The following is a 16,575-nucleotide window of genomic DNA, read 5'->3' as shown; positions in this document are numbered from 1 at the left end:
AAATGATGAGAGAATTTTCATTTTAGGTGAACTGTCCCTTTAAAGTATCAGAAAAATATCAAATATATTAAAATAAATTAAATAAATAATAAAAAATAGAAATAAATAAAATTATTCGTTGACACAGATTTACAAAAGACAGAGCAATGTCAAATCATATTAATTTATAATTAAAACCACCTCACCCAGCACAAAATCATCACGAAATTGATACGGATAAAAACATACTTTGGAAAGCCGATTATTTTTTTCATTCCAAACTGACGTAATACCCCTGACAAACACGATGGGCGGGGCTTTTATAAAGTATGCTGCGTCATCAGCAAGCGACGATTAGCGATACAACCTCTGCATGTGCTTGAATTCAGCGCCAATAAAGATATTGCGTGTAATTAAAAATAAAACGTAGCACAGTTATGGTTATACAATGAGCTTTCGACTGAGTTTCGTTTTGTTCAGACCAAGAATATACGGATTATGTGTGAGGCGACGTTTGTCTTTGCCTAAAACATCGTGTCCTGCTAGATGTAAACATGGGGAGGCACTGAATAAAACTTCAATTGAGTTTCTGTCTAATTCAGCTCACTCCAGGCGACTGACGTCTGTTGTATGCAGGAACTTTACAACTTCAGAGTGTAGGACTGAAGCCATTGGACAGGTGCAGTCAACACACTATCACCTGGTGTACACCTGTAAAGTAAGAGTACATGCTTCTTTATATCTGGAAAATAACTTAAATTGTCCTTAAAAGATTATAGTAAAGTTACTAAACGTATTCTATTATTAACGAGGTGATAAAAGAACATGTAGAATATACAGTGGCCATTCCAAAAATACATGACCCCATTGATAGATAAATTAAAGGGGTAGGTCACCCAAAAATATAAATTATCTCATCATTTACTCAACTTCATGCCATCCCATATGTAAATGACTTTCTTTTGAAGGTTATTAGAAGAATATCTCAGCTCTGTAGGTACATACAATGGAAGTAAACGGTGGCCAAAACTTTGAAGGTCCAAAAAGCACATAAAGGCAGCATAAAAGTAATCCAAAGAGACAGTGTCACAATTTGATGAAAAAGTTAAGAGAACGCTTTGAACAAGAGTTATATCCAGGGCCTATAAGGAGAGCTTACATTTTCAGCACTACATTAGAAAACCATCACGTGAAATCAGGAGTAAATATCTTTTATTTCCTATCGCCCCTAAATGCTTTAAAGATAAATTACATATATAAAACTAACACATTTTTGAGAGTAAGATTTAATGTTGTTAATTCGAACATATGCCAACTGTGTAATACTGATGTTGAAAATGTTTTATTTATTTATTTTTTGTTGCAGTTGGGTGCAGACCTTTTTGAATGATGCATATAAAATTGCTAATAATAAGCCAGTAATTTGTATTATTTTATTTTTTTTAGACAAATTTGGTTTTATATAATATAACCCCTATAACATTTTATTGGTTTTTCATTTTCCATTTGTGTTTTTTTAATTTGTACATCTATGTACAGGTTGTATGAATTTGATCTCAGATTTTATAGATTTTTATAGATCTTTTTATAGATATTTGCCTTTTTGTTGTATTGTGGAAGGATTTGATCCATGTGTGTATGTGTGTGTGTGTGTGTGTATTATATATATATATATATATATATATATATATATATATATATATATATATACACACACACACACATGTACACTGGCGGCCAAAAGTTTGGAATAATGTACAGACAGATTTTGCTTTTATTGAAAGAAATTGTGGCATTCAACTGATCACAATGTATAGTCAGGACATTAATAACGTGAAAAATTACTATGACAACTTAAAAAAAAATGTTCAGAACTTCTTAAACTACTTCAAAGAGTTCTCATCAAAAAATTCTCCATGTGCAGCAATGACAGATTTGTAGATCCTTGGCATTCTAGCTGTGTTTGTCCAGATACTCAGGTGACATTTCACCCCACACTTCCTGTAGCACTTGCCATAGATGTGACTGTCTTGTCGGGCACTTCTCACGCACCTTACAGTCTAGCTGATCCCACAAAAGCTCAATGGGGTTAAGATCCATAACACTCTTTTCCAATTATCTGTTGTCCAATGTCTGTGTTTCTTTGCCCACTCTAACCTTTTCTTTTTGTTTTTCTGTTTCAAAAGTGTCTTTTTCTTTGCAATTCTTCCCATAAGGCCTGCACCCCTGAGTCTTCTCTTTACTGTTGTACATGAAACTGGTGTTGAGCGGGTAGAATTCAATGAAGCTGTCAGCTGAGGACATGTGAGGCGTCTATTTCTCAAACTAGAGACTCTGATGTACATATCCTCTTGTTTAGTTGTACATCTGACCTTCCACATCTCTTTCTGTCCTTGTTAGAGTCAGTTGTCCTTTGTCTTTGAAGACTGTAGTGTACACTTTTTGTATGAAATCTTCAGTTTTTTGGCAATTTCAAGCATTGTATAGCCTTCATTCCTCAAAACAATGATTGACTGATGAGTTTCTTGAGAAAGCTGTTTCTTTTTTGCCATTTTTGACCTAATATTGACCTTAAGACATGCCAGTCTATTGCATACTGTGGCAACTCAAAAACAAACACAAAGACAATGTTAAGCTTCATTTAATGAACCAAATATCTTTCAACTGTGTTTGATATCATGGCAAGTGTTTTTCTAGTACCGAATTATCAATTTAGCATGATTACTCAAGGATAAGGTGTTGGAGTGATGGCTGCTGTCTAGATTTGATCAAAAATGACTTTTTTCAAATAGTGATGGTGCTGTTTTTTACATCAGGAATGTCCTGACTATACTTTGTGATCAGTTGAATGCCACTTTGGTGAATTATGGTATCAGTTTCCTTCCGAAACAGCAAAATCTGTACATTATTCCAAACTTTTGGCCGCCAGTATATATATATATATATATAGATAGATAGATAGATAGATAGATAGATAGATGCCTGTAAATTGGTTAAAAGTAATTAATTGCTTCAATTTCCTGTTTTCTTCTGTCTACACACCCACTCTTGTTTCATTAGGTGTGCTCCACCCGATCAATGAAGAAAATATCCAAGGTGGCCTATCATAAGGGTGTTGTCATAGTAACGTGTCCTGGATGTAACAACCACCACGTAATTGCTGATAATCTAAACTGGTTTTCGGACCTGGAAGGGAAAAGGTATGTATATACTTTTAAAAACCTCACCCTTTTTTTTTTTTTTAGTTCTCACCGCATTCGTTTTTCTTGTTGAATGTTTGGGTGTACTTGGAAATATGTCGCATTATGGAAGCAAAATGAGTTGCAAATGCTGTTTCTTGTTGGCTTTAAGACTGAACGGCTGTATTTGATTGTATTCTGTACACTATTTTGACCAAGATGTCTCTTATTCTGAAGTTGATTGTTTTATGTGTTCTGTGTTGCCATAGAAACATAGAGGAAATCCTGGCAGCGAAAGGGGAATCGGTCCGAAGAGTTGCCGGGAATGAGGCCCTAGAGATTGTTGCTGAGGAATCAATAAAAGAGGCGACAAGAAATGGTCCAGATGAAGAGAAACCACCACATCTGAGGGATGGTTCTGACAAAACATGAACTTCTTTGGACATTTAAAATGAGCTTTATTGCCAAGTGTTCTCATGTACACAAGGAATTTTTTTATTCATTTTTTTTATAGGAGAAACAAGTGCACACTGAACATTACAGTAAGACACAGAATATAAAACAAGGCAAGAGTATAAATAGACATACAAATAATAGGACATATAACAGAATGGCGTATGTACATGTGCAAGTGGTAATGTATGTGCAAGGTAGGGATATGTATAGTTATTGAATTAAATATGTGAATTTACATATGTACATGAGATATGTATTTACATTATTGCACTGTGGGGGAGTCCTGAAGGCAGTTTAATTGTTCATGTGGAAAATGGCCTGAGGGTAAAAACTGTTCTTGTGCCTGGATGTCCTGCCGCTCTGTAGCGCCGGCCAGAGGGCAACAGTTCAGAGAGGGAGTGGGTACATTCAAAGAGTACATTCACTGTTTAAAAATGCCAATTCAGAGTATTTACTAATAAGTCTACTAATTGTTAGGAGTTTTTAATATCATATTGTTATAGTTTTATTGATTTTTTTTGTCCCTTCTTAAAACATAAAAAAAACTTAAAACCATCCCATCACTTTGGAGAGGTTACTATTATTTAAAGGATTAGTTCACCCAAAAATGAAAATTCAGTCATTGTTTACTCACCTCTGTGTTATAACTCTTTTACTGAACACAAAGGGAGAAATTGTTAAAAATGTTGTGCTCAGTGATGTCATACAGTGGCAGTTTATGGTGACCACCTCTTCAAGCTTCAAAAGAACACAAAAGTATAATTCAGAAGTCTAATAAATTATTCCATGAGACTCATGATTGTTATGAAAGTATACGATAAGATTTGGTGAGAAACAAATTGAAATCTAATGTAGTATTTAGTGAAAATGTCCACTGATTGTTAATCTCCTGTGTGCATTCATGATTGGGCACCAGAGCAACAGTTCACGCAGCCCCCTCACGAAATTTGGGCGTTCAAGCGAAAACTCGTTTATCTAAAAACAGTTTGTAGTTGAAGAATTGATGCATTTCTATGCCCAGCCTTATTTTTATTTTATTTAGTTTTTGGACTGGTGCCAGTTCATAGAGGTCAGAGTTACCCGTGCGATGCCGAAAATGGAAAACAAGCTATTGTCACTGCTAGTTAGGACAAAAACTCTGATTACCAAAGAAAATGTACCTTTTATCGTGTGCTGTTTGCCGTCAGGTTTGGACATGGTGTGACTGTGGCTGCCTGTAGCCTCCTCTATGTTTCTATTTGATTTGGAGTTTAGTAAGTTCTGTTCTCAGTTTTTTGTGCAGCTGTGTTCTGTTGTCACTATCGCTGTTTTTAGATAAACAATACGAGTTTTCGCTTGAACGCCCCAATGTCGCGAGGGGCCTGTGTGAACTGTTGCTCTCGTGTCCTATCATGAACGCGTACAGGAGATCAATGGTCAGTGAAAATTTTCACTAAATAATACATTAGATTTCAGTTTGTTTCTCATCAAATCTTATCATATACTATCATAACAATCATGAGTCTCATGGAATAATTTATTAGATTTCTGAATTATACTTTTGTGTTCTTCTGAAGCTTGAAGAGGTGGTCACCATAAACTGCCATAGTATGACATCACTGAGCACAACATTTTTCACAATTTATCCCTTTTAAGAAAAAGAAAGACACGGGTGAGTAAACAATGGTTGAATTTTCATTTTTGGGTGAACTGTCCCTTTAAATGTTTGGTACCCCTTGTGATCACAACTATTTTATCATGTTCCTGTACTTGTATATTTACAAACGCCTCACACTATATCAGCAACCTTTGACTTGTAATCACCAATGAAACAAAATCGATACAATTTTGTTTCACCGCTGTTAACAGGTTTTGTGAAGTTTGAGCAATGTTGTCATTTCACGCTAGGGATGGGTGATGCCACTTATTTTCTTTTCGATCCAATACCAATAATTTCAAGTCCAGTATCGTCGATACCAATACCGATACTTCTATTAAATTTATTTTTTTGCGATTACTTGGGATAAAATGGGTAATTTAAAATAATATTTTTAGTCATAATTCAAGTCATTACTCTTATTTTTTTTTTTTGCCTAAACAGAAAATGTTTAGACTTTTGCTTTGTTTACCCTTACAAAAATTAACCATTTCACTAACTATAGTTTAACCATAGTATTTAGTTAAACCATTGTTACCACACAATTAACCATGGTTACTACTACAATATTACTGTAGTAAAACAATGAGTTCAGCACAAAAAAACATGGTTACTACAATATTACTGTAAACTAATAAAACCATGGTTAACTATTTTTGTAATTACTTAACAACAATTACACACAATTATAAGAAATGTCACCTTTACATATGTTGTTATTTTAGTGTGAAATTACTCAAGAAGCAGTGGTGTAGTAGTGTCTGAAGAAGTGGGCATACTGTGAATTTATGAAAAACACATGCACCCGATCTCTAAAATTAATTTACATTTATATAAAGTTCATGTAAAATGTGTTAAAAAAATAAAAATAAAAATTCCATTAAAATTGGGACTGTTGTAATTATAGTCCCACATAAATTTACAATATGTATATCAGGGTAAGTTTCTAGCTGGCATGGTGTAGAGTACACTACTAAGAACAATGGTATAGTAACTTCATGTTAAATATATATTTAAATTAATAGATGACATTAATGTTCCTTTTGTTAGGCTACTATGAAAATTGTTAATACTTTATTATTCTAACTAATAAACTAATTCATAATACGCAATACACTGTTAAGCACTGTAGCTAATATGAGTGTAGTAATGTTCACGTTAACACGTTATTTTGTATTACCATATATAGCCTACATAAAAATGAATGGTTATTATTTTTATTTATGTACTATTATGTGCTTTAAATTGTTTAAAGTGAAATTGTTTTCCTACTTAGAAATATAAATGTAACTTATTTGATATCACGATATATTTACGTTTAGCAGGGAAATAAATATGCAGTGCAAATTATAGTTTCTCCAGGGACGCTTGTGTATCAGACGCTGGAAATGTCCCGCCCCTTACTAGAACGGAGAATATGATTGGTTAGCAAATATCCAATCGCCTCTGAAATAAACGTTCTGATTGGTGGATCAGCTTAGTCACTGTCTTGCCAGTGCGTCTCCGTGCGCGTTTAGGAAGAATTTCTGGATTTTTTTTTTTTTTTAAATAATAATAATAAAACACAATTCACTCAACGGTGCTGCGGCATCGCGTTAATGTTCCGGATCAAAAGCCTACTCGTTGTTCTGGCGGCCACACGTATCATCAAAATCCTAAAACAGATAGGAGAGCATACGACGTATGCCCTAGACTGTTTTTCTGATTTTCTATCATTACCTCTACATGGCACTGATCCCTCTTGTTTGAACGAGTCTTGTAACGGCTTGTCTGCTTGTGTTTTTCAGCATTTATGAATGTTAAACTGAGCGGAAGAAGAAACAGTTCTCACCCTGCACAAGTACTTGCTAATATAGCCTAATCCATTTTATTTCACTTTGAAGCTTATGGTTATTGTTCGTGGTTACCAAATAATAATGCCCCTAGTTAAAAAAATAAATAAAAAATTTAGAATCGATATTTTTGATACATCAGTACCGGAAGTGTAGATACTTTAGGATCGATCCGCCCATCCCTATTTCACGCGCTTGACTCATTCACGTCCAAGGCGAAACCATCGAAATAGAAAAGGCTGGTAGAATGGAAAATAATCCAAATTGGGAGGGTCTAAGCAGTCAGCTACGATAGGTTTAAACGACAATCCTCTTATTTTATATTTTCAATGTGTTTTTAATTCAGTGGCTATTAAAGGTTATCAGTGTTATTATTCAAGTGTAAAAAAAAATGGTACAGTCCGCTTCTTAACCAGCTCATCTACGCCACTGTCATGTGGTATCTGTTACTTTTCTCAACTCTCGTCTGAATTGACCAATCATAGTCGTTTGTGATTGGTGGAAGTTGACTTTTAAAAATACATTTTTAATAAAGAATGCTGCAGCGGATTTCGATTTGTATACCAAGTATAAATTAAAATAATAGATTTAAGAGATGATACATTTTAGTACACAAGTTTTTCCAAAAGACTACAAACACACTAATATTTGAACGCAACACAGCGGGGATTCGGCTTTCTGGGCCACCGAGCGCCCCTGGAGGAAGTACACTTTGTTACATAAACAGCTAATAACTAATGATATTCATATTCACCGGCTGATGATACAACCAGGCGACAATCTATCAAACACCGTTGACAACTTTCAACCCATGACTGATCATAACCAAAGCGAGTCTACTCACGCACCCGGCCTCCATACTTGAAGTTAAGGTTGTGTATTTGTTATTGCATCGTCATGAATTCAGCCGGACTGTTGTGCGAAATCGAGCGGCCGCGTCACCGGCCTTTCTTGATCGGGGTGAGCGGAGGAACTGCCAGCGGAAAGGTAATGCAGACTCACCTTTACCACCATCAAATGAGTATTATACTACACGCATGAAGGAAACCGATGAGTGCATGTGTATACTGCTGTTATATGTGTATGCAAACCTCTACATTTGTCCCCTGGTTTGGCTACAGTCAACATGTCCCTCTTTTAATGGACTTTTATTGGTGTAGTTTCTAAATATAAGCCACCAGGTATATGTTGGGTGCCAGTAAAATTAGATGCAATAAAAGCAACACAAAGATGAACTTCAGGTGCATTTATGTACATTGCATGAAAGTCAAATCAAATATTTATCAAATGCACAACAATATTATTGAGGATCAGGTATGAAGAATTAAAAATAAAATGCAATTGTAACATATTTTAGTCCTGATTTTTTGTATGTATTAATTTCTGTAATAATGCATTATATGTATTATATTTATTTATGTACAGATATGTTTTTATGAATATAATTTATTCATTTCTTTAATAATATATTATATCTATTCTTATATTGATTTACAGTGCTGTGAAAAATAATATACTGATTTCTTCTATTTTTGTGTATTTTTCATACTAAATTGTTTTAGATCTTCAAACGAAATATAACATAAAACGAAGGTAACCTGTGTAGACACAAAATACAGTTTTCAAATATATATATTTTTATTGAAGCAAAAAAAGTGATCCAACACCTGTATCACACATGTGAAAAACTAACTGCCCCCATAAACTTAATAGCTGGTTGTGCCACCTTTAACAGCAACAACTGCAACCAAACGCTTCAGATAACTGGAGATCAGTCTTTCACAACGCTGTGGTTGAATTTTGGCCCACTCTTCTATGCAGAACTGCTTTAGTTCAGCCACATTGGAAGGTTTTCAAGCATGAACTGCCCGTTTAAGGTCCTGCCACAGCATCTCAATCGGGTTCAAGTCAGGACTTTGACTAGGCCACTCCAAAACTTAAATTTTGCTTCTTTTGAGCCATTCAGAGGTGGACTTACTCCTATGCTTTGGATCATTGTCTTGCTGCATAATCCAGTTGCACTTGAGTTTCAACTCATGGACTGATGACCGGATGTTCTCCTTTAGGATTTTCTGGTAGAGAGCAGAATTTATGTTTCCCTAAATTATTGCAAGTTGCCCTTATGCAGCACAGCATTCGCACACCATCACACTACCACCTCCATGCTTGACTGTAGGTACAGTGCATCCGGAAAGTATTCACAGCGCTTCACTTTTTCCACATTTTGTTATGTTACAGCCTTATTCCAAAATGGATTAAATTCATTATTTCCTCAAAATTCTACAAACAATACCCCATAATGACAATGTGAAAGAAGTTTGTTTGAAATCTTTGCAAATTTATAAAAAAATAAAAAAATCACATGTACATAAGTATTCACAGCCTTTGCTCAATACTTTGTTGAAGCACCTTTGGCACCAATTACAGCCTCAAGTCTTTTTGAGTATGATGCTACAAGCTTGGCACACCTATTTTTGGGCAGTTTCTCCCATTCTTCTTTGCAGGACCTCTCAAGCTCCATCAGGTTGGATGGGGAGCGTCGGTGCACAGCCATTTTCAGATCTCTCCAGAGATGTTCAATCGGGTTCAAGTCTGGGCTCTGGCTGGGTCACTCAAGGACATTAACAGAGTTGTCCCAGAGCCACTCCTTTGTTATCTTGGCTGTGTGCTTAGGGTCATTGTCCTGTTGGAAGATGAACCTTCACCCCAGTCTGAGGTCCAGAGCACTCTGGAGCAGGTTTTCATCAAGGATGTCTCTGTACATTGCTGCATTCATCTTCCCCTCGATCCTGACTAGTCTCCCAGTTCCTGCCGCTGAAAAACATTCCCACAGCATGATGCTGCCACCACCATGCTTCACTGTAGGGATGGTATTGGCCAGGTGATGAGCGGTGCCTGGTTTCCTCCAGACATGATGCTTGCCATTTAGGCCAAAGAGTTCAATCTTTGTTTCTCATGGTCTGAGAGTCCTTCAGGTGCCTTTTGGCAAACTCCAGGCGGGCTGTCATGTGCCTTTTACTGAGGAGTGGCTTCCGTCTGGCCACTCTACCATACAGGCCTGATTGGTGGAGTGCTGCAGAGATGGTTGTTCTTCTGGAAGGTTCTCCTCTCTGCACAGAGAAACGCTGGAGGTCTGTCAGAGTGACCATCGGGTTCTTGGTCACCTCCCTGACTAAGGCCCATCTCCACCGATCGCTCAGTTTGGCCAGGCGGCCAGCTCTAGGAAGAGTCCTAGTGGTTCCAAACTTCTTCCGTTTATGGATGATGGAGGCCACTGTGCTCATTGGGACCTTCAATGCTGCAGAAATTTTTCTGTACCCTTCCCCAGATCTGAGCCTCGATACAATCCTGTCTCGGAGGTCTACAGACAATTCCTTGGACTTCATGGCTTGGTTTGTGCTCTGACATGTACTATTAACTGTGGGACCTTATATTGACAGGTGTGTGCCTTTCCAAATCATGTCCAATCAACTGAATTTACCACAGGTGGACTCCAATCAAGTTGTAGAAACATCTCAAGGATGATCAGTGGAAACAGGATGCACCTGAGCTCAATTTTGAGTGTCATGGCAAAGGCTGTGAATACTTATGTACGTGTGATTTTTTTCATTTTTTATTTTTAATAAATTTGCAAAGATTTCAAACAAACTTCTTTCACGTTGTCATTATGGGGTATTGTTTGTAGAATTTTGAGGAAAATAATGAATTTAATCCATTTTGGAATAAGGCTGTAACATAACAAAATGTGGAAAAAGTGAAGCGCTGTGAATACTTTCCGGATGCACTGTATGGTGTGAACAGGACCCCTGTCTTCATCAGTCCACAGAACATTCTCCCAAAAGGTTTGAGGATCATCAAAGTGTGTTTTGGCAAAATTCAGACGAGCCTTAATGTTCTTCTGGGTTAGCAGTGGTTTTCGCCTCGCCACTCTTCCATGGATGCCATTTTTGAAGTCATGAACAGTGACCTTTATTGATGTGAGAGACGCCTGCAGTTCCTTGGATGTTGTCCTTGGCTTTTTTGTGACTTCCTGGATGAGTCGTCGCTGTGCTCTAGGAGGAATTTTGGAAGGTCAGCCACTTAGAGGTTAACTACTGTGCCAAGTTTTCTCCATGTGGTGATAGTGGCTCTCGTTGTGGTTCTTTGGAGTCTCAGAGCCCTTGAAATAGCTTTGTAACCCTTCCCAGACTGATGTATTTCAATCAGCTTTTTTCTCATTTCTGGAATTTATTTCGACCTTGGCATAGTGTGCTACTGGGTGAGACCTTTTAGCCAACATCATGCAGCTGAAAAAGTTCTATTTAGGTGTTGATTTGATTGAAATGGGGCTGGCAGTAATCAGGTCTGCCTGTGTCTCGTCCAGCTGAACCCCATTATCAATGCAGTTTCATAGATTTGGGGATTTAGTAACTAAGGGGGCAAATACTTTTTCACACAGGCTCAGTTAGTACTGGATAACGTTTTTGTTTCTATAAATAAAATTATCATTTAAAAACTGTATTTTGTATTTACTCAGATTGCCTTTGTTTTATGTTAGATTTTTTGAAACAATTTAGTATGAGATACACAAAAACAGAAGAAATCAGGATGGGGGCAAATACTTTTTCACAACACTGTATGGACACTTTTATTTATGAATTCATTTCTGTAATGCATTATATGTATTCTTATATTTATGTATGTACACTAATTTTTTAATAATATAATTTATTAATTTATGTAATAAAGTATTATATGTATTCTTTTATGTATGCATACTTTTATTTACAGATTTATTATTTCATTTATTTACGCACTTATTTCTGTATTTCTTAACTGAATACAATAATATGAGCAATACAGCATGCATCAGTAACTGCAGGCTAATTGTTTGCAATTTCACCAGCTACAAAGGAAGATAGAAATCACAAAATTAATTTACTGCAAAGACAAACGGGCCCTTATGTGAAAATCTTGTGTCTTTATAATGGTGCTCAGGCGGATGTTATTACAACTGGACGCTAGATTTTCAGTTCATATCGCTCACGTGTCAGTAATTCCCTGTTCTTTCGTCCAGTCCACAGTGTGCGCCAAAATCATGGAGCTTCTGGGTCAGAACAAGGTGGACCATCGCCAGAGGAAGGTCATCATCGTCAGTCAGGACAGTTTCTACCGGGTTCTCACGCCAGAACAAAAGGCCAAAGCTTTGAAGGGCCAGTACAACTTTGACCATCCAGGTAAAAAATAAATAAATAAAGTACAATTTGGCTACATATCCAAGCTGCTCTTTTCCATGAAGATGGTGACTGCGAATAGACTTTTAGTGAATAACGACTTAAATTTCAGTCCGTTTCTCATTCTTACACATATAGTATAAAACGCTCTATATATTGGCATTAGCCACTGAAAAGCCCATATTGGTCAACAGCTACTTTCACGTTACACAGAATAACATATATCATACAGGTTTTGAACAACATGACGGTGAGTAAATGAAGACAGATTTGTCCATTTTTGAGTGAGTGCTCCCTATTAAGATGCTTCAATTGTGGATTAATCTTTATAACCCTCTAGTTTTTGATTCTCTCTTTCAGATGCATTTGATACTGAACTCATGTGTCAGACTCTGAAGGATATAGTAGAAGGGAAAGTGGTGGAGGTTCCCACATATGACTTCATCACCCATTCCAGGTCAGAACACACACACTTTTCCCTCATAATGACACGTCAGCCAATGACGCACTCAATTGCTTTTTATCAGTGTGTCTGTCTGATAATAGCAATGAATGATGTGTGTGTAGGTTGCAGGAGAAAATCTGTGTGTATCCCGCTGATGTGGTGTTGTTTGAGGGGATTCTGGTATTCTACACACAGGAAGTGAGAGACATGTTCCACATGAAATTGTTTGTTGACACCGATTCAGACGTACGTCTTTCTCGCAGAGGTATTTCTTTTTATATGATATTATTATAATTTTTAATCATACCTGAAATTACAGCTTAGTTTTGTTGCTTAATTTATGCTGCTACTGAGGTTGAGGGATGGGTAGGTTATGGAGTAGGGTTAGGGTTCAGATTAGGGTTAGGGGGTTAACAGTGTAACTACAGATATAATTAAATGCAGGTACTTTAAATGTTAGTACAATGTAACAACACGTACATAATAAGTACATTGTAGCAAATGCTTAATTACACAGTAGCTAAATACACCTAATATAGTGTGTCCCAGTTTAGTTTTGCTGTATTTTTGTTCCAGTTTTACATTTATTGATTGTGAATTTGTTGTTATTTACATATTATTATTATTATCATCATTTGTAATCATACTTAAAGGGACAGTTGTTTTAATTATTTTTATTTGTTGCTTTATAGTTTTGTTTTGTTGTATGTTTGTTCCAGTTTTACATTTATTGATTGTGAATTTGTTGTTTACATAATTATAAGTATTAATATTATTATTATTATTCTTTTATCATTTGTAATCATTCTTTAAAGGACAGTTGTTTTATTTAATTGAATTTGTCACATTTTAGTTTTGATTTGATGTGATTTTGTTCCAGTTTTACATTTATTAATTGTGAATTTGTTGTTATTTACATAATTATTATTTGTAATCATACTTTAAAGGACAGTTGTTTTATTTTTATTTGTTTCTTTATAGTTTTGTTTTGTTGTATTTTTGTTCCAGTTTTACATTTATTGATTGTGAATTTGTTGTTATTTACATAATTATTGTAAGTATTATTATTATTAGTAATCATTCTTTAAAGGGCAGTTGTTTTATTTTTATTTGTTTTTTTATAGTTTTGTTTTGATGTATGTTTGTTCCAGTTTTACATTTAGTGATTGTGAATTATTATTATTTGATTAGATGATCTTTTTTTTTATCATTACCATTTGTAATCATACTTTAAAGGACAGTTTTGTTATGTGTTTCAGTTCCAGTTTTACATTTATTGATTGTAAATTGTAGTTCTTTACATAATAATTATTCTAAGTTGTATTATTATCATGTTTTTTTAATCATTATCATTCTTTAAAGTTTAGTTTTATTTAATTTGTTGCTTTTGAGTTTTGTTTTTATTCCACTGTCCCATTTCTATTTTTATCTTTTTGTATTTTTGTGCATCTACAACAAGCAAGACCTTAGAATTTAAATGTTGCTAAATCTGCTGCTTTGAAAATAGCTTGAATAAAATAAACAAATAGTTGTTTGCATAATCATGTTATTTTTAACCACTGTTTTGTTTGGTTTTAGTTGTAAATGAGTGCTTTTTTTTATGTTTTAGTTTAAGATTACTCTGAATTTAACTCATAATGGGGTGTTGTTGGGTATTTGTGTGTTTATAACATATGTACGTCTGTTTTGTAGAGGTATTATATTATCATAAATTTTAATCATACTTTAAATTACAGTTTAATTTTAGTAAATGTTTTTTGCTTTATTTTTATAATCACAAACACCTTTCAATTTTGTTTTTATGCATTTTTGTTTAATTTGTACGTGTAGTGACTGTAGTTTGTAGTTATTTACATTTAGAAGAGCAAAACCTGCTAGAGTAGCTTCTCTTGAAGATAGCTTTAAAAAAACAACTATTTATTTATGTTTTGTTATTTTAACCAGTTTTTATTTTTAAGTTTTAGAATAATTTAAATGAGTATTTTTCATGCAGTTAACTGTTTTCCTAATTGTTGTGTAAGTGTAAAACAGTATATATCATGTGTGTGTAGTTCTGCGGGACATGAGAAGAGGTCGAGATTTGGAACAGATACTCACACAATATACCACGTTTGTTAAACCTGCCTTTGAAGAATTCTGCCTTCCGGTGAGAAAACACAACAAACAAACTCTGACAGTGGTGTTGTAGTTACTTTGATGTTTGACGTCTGAAATCTCTTTCTCAGACCAAGAAATATGCAGATGTGATCATACCTCGAGGAGTTGATAACATGGGTAAATTTCAGTCAAATTGTATTCATGCGGTAAATAAAATTAAGCTTTCTTTCTATGATATGTTGATATCTTTTCCAGTGGCAATAAACCTGATTGTGCAGCATATTCAGGACATCCTGAACGGTGACATCTGCAAATGGCAGCGGGGTTCTGTGAATGGACATGCCCATGGGCAGAGTCAAAAGAGGGGCATGGTCGAACAAGACGAGAACTCTAGCGGAGGCAACAACCTCCCAAACCTCCCGAAACGACCACTGCTGGAGCCCAGCACACGACCACATTAACACGAGCATATGAGTCAAATGGTTGAAACATTACATTTTTTGCATGCTTCCAACACACATCTCTCTGCCTATCACGTTAAAGAAATAGTTCACCCAAAAATGAAAATTCTTTCATTTACTCACCACTCAAGCTGTTGCAAACCCGTATGACTGACTTTATTCTGAGGAGCAAAAAGAAGTAGTTTAGCAGAATGTCTGAGCTTCACTCATCCACGCAATGAAAGTGAATGGGGACCAGGGACTGTCAAGCTTTAGAAAGGACAAAAAAAAAAGCATAATAAAAGTAGTTCATAAAACATAACTTCTTGTGAAGAACAGAACGTAATTTAAGTCATTCATTGAAAATCTTCAACATTTTGCTAAACTTCTTTAGTGTTCCAAGGAAGAGAGTTAGTCAGATGGGTTTGGAACAACATATATATTAACTTTACACAAAATTTAAGAATGCCTTTTTTTGCTGCTTGAGTCACCTGACTGTCAGTGTGACCTATGACCTCACCTGTAGTAATTTCTCTCTCAGAGGAAGACAACTGTTCTGTAAATGTGAAATATTTAATGTCCTACTCTACGTAGTCACTATGACTGCATTTACATGTTAATCTGTAATGATGCATATGATAACAGTTTGTCATCAACTTACATTGATCTCCCAGTCTCACTGCCGCTCACAAAATTGTAATTCACATCTCACAAATTACATAATCAAATTGTCAATTACACCTGTAGAAAGTTTTAAAAGCTTCATGAGGATTTTCTTGCCTAGTGAGTATTGTATAAGATTACTTTCTAGAATGTAAACGCTTGTTTAATGCGAAGAACTAACTTGGTCACACAAGAATAATTATAGTCATGAAAATATTAAGTATTTAAACATTTTAATCTCACCTCCACAGATTTGTCTTTTTACATAATTTATAGTTCTGAAATTGCTGCGTTTGTTCCTAAATGTGAATGTTTTAAGATATTTCTTCATTTGTAATCCAATTTTGAATTTTTTTTCCATGTATATATTTTTTAAAAATATTAAAGAAAACATACTTGCGTGATGTCTTGCTGATTACTTGCATCATTTCTGAATCAAAAAGCAATAGTGCATAAATGACCAACAATACTATTTTAACATCATTGTACAGTGATGATATCAGATGGTAATCCCATAATACTGAGTGATTGCTGTATTCATTTACCATGGTATCTATATGGTACTCCAGGGTAATTCAAACAGAACCATGGTCTAAAAACATGGTACCATGTATAAATGTACTAAACAAACACAA

At 35.2% G+C, this 16,575-nt stretch overlaps 2 protein-coding genes across 3 annotated transcripts; both read left to right on the top strand.

Moving 5' to 3' along the window:
• Nucleotides 1-324: 324 nt before the first annotated feature.
• dnlz (DNL-type zinc finger) lies at nucleotides 325-3,857 on the top strand. Of its 2 annotated transcripts, none has more exons than XM_051677344.1 (3): nucleotides 325-658; nucleotides 3,040-3,179; nucleotides 3,428-3,857. In XM_051677344.1, exons 1-3 carry the CDS (start codon nucleotides 428-430, stop codon nucleotides 3,588-3,590), a joined length of 534 nt encoding a protein of 177 aa, XP_051533304.1. In that variant the 5' UTR covers nucleotides 325-427; the 3' UTR covers nucleotides 3,591-3,857. The 2 variants fall into 2 exon arrangements, with proteins under 2 accessions (XP_051533304.1, XP_051533303.1); XM_051677343.1 differs by having other exon boundaries at nucleotides 325-697.
• Nucleotides 3,858-7,642: 3,785 nt separating this feature from the next.
• uck1 (uridine-cytidine kinase 1) lies at nucleotides 7,643-16,345 on the top strand. Its single transcript, XM_051678225.1, has 7 exons — nucleotides 7,643-8,069; nucleotides 12,139-12,298; nucleotides 12,656-12,752; nucleotides 12,863-13,005; nucleotides 14,792-14,886; nucleotides 14,966-15,014; nucleotides 15,093-16,345. The coding sequence occupies exons 1-7, from the start codon at nucleotides 7,980-7,982 to the stop codon at nucleotides 15,296-15,298; spliced, it is 840 nt and encodes a 279-aa protein (XP_051534185.1). The 5' UTR covers nucleotides 7,643-7,979; the 3' UTR covers nucleotides 15,299-16,345.
• Nucleotides 16,346-16,575: the final 230 nt, after the last annotated feature.

Source organism: Myxocyprinus asiaticus, chromosome 38 (assembly GCF_019703515.2).
Source record: "Myxocyprinus asiaticus isolate MX2 ecotype Aquarium Trade chromosome 38, UBuf_Myxa_2, whole genome shotgun sequence".
Taxonomy (NCBI): Eukaryota; Metazoa; Chordata; class Actinopteri; order Cypriniformes; family Catostomidae; genus Myxocyprinus; species Myxocyprinus asiaticus.
Note: the sequence above shows the minus strand (reverse complement) of the source record. Positions and strands in the feature narration are given on the sequence as shown.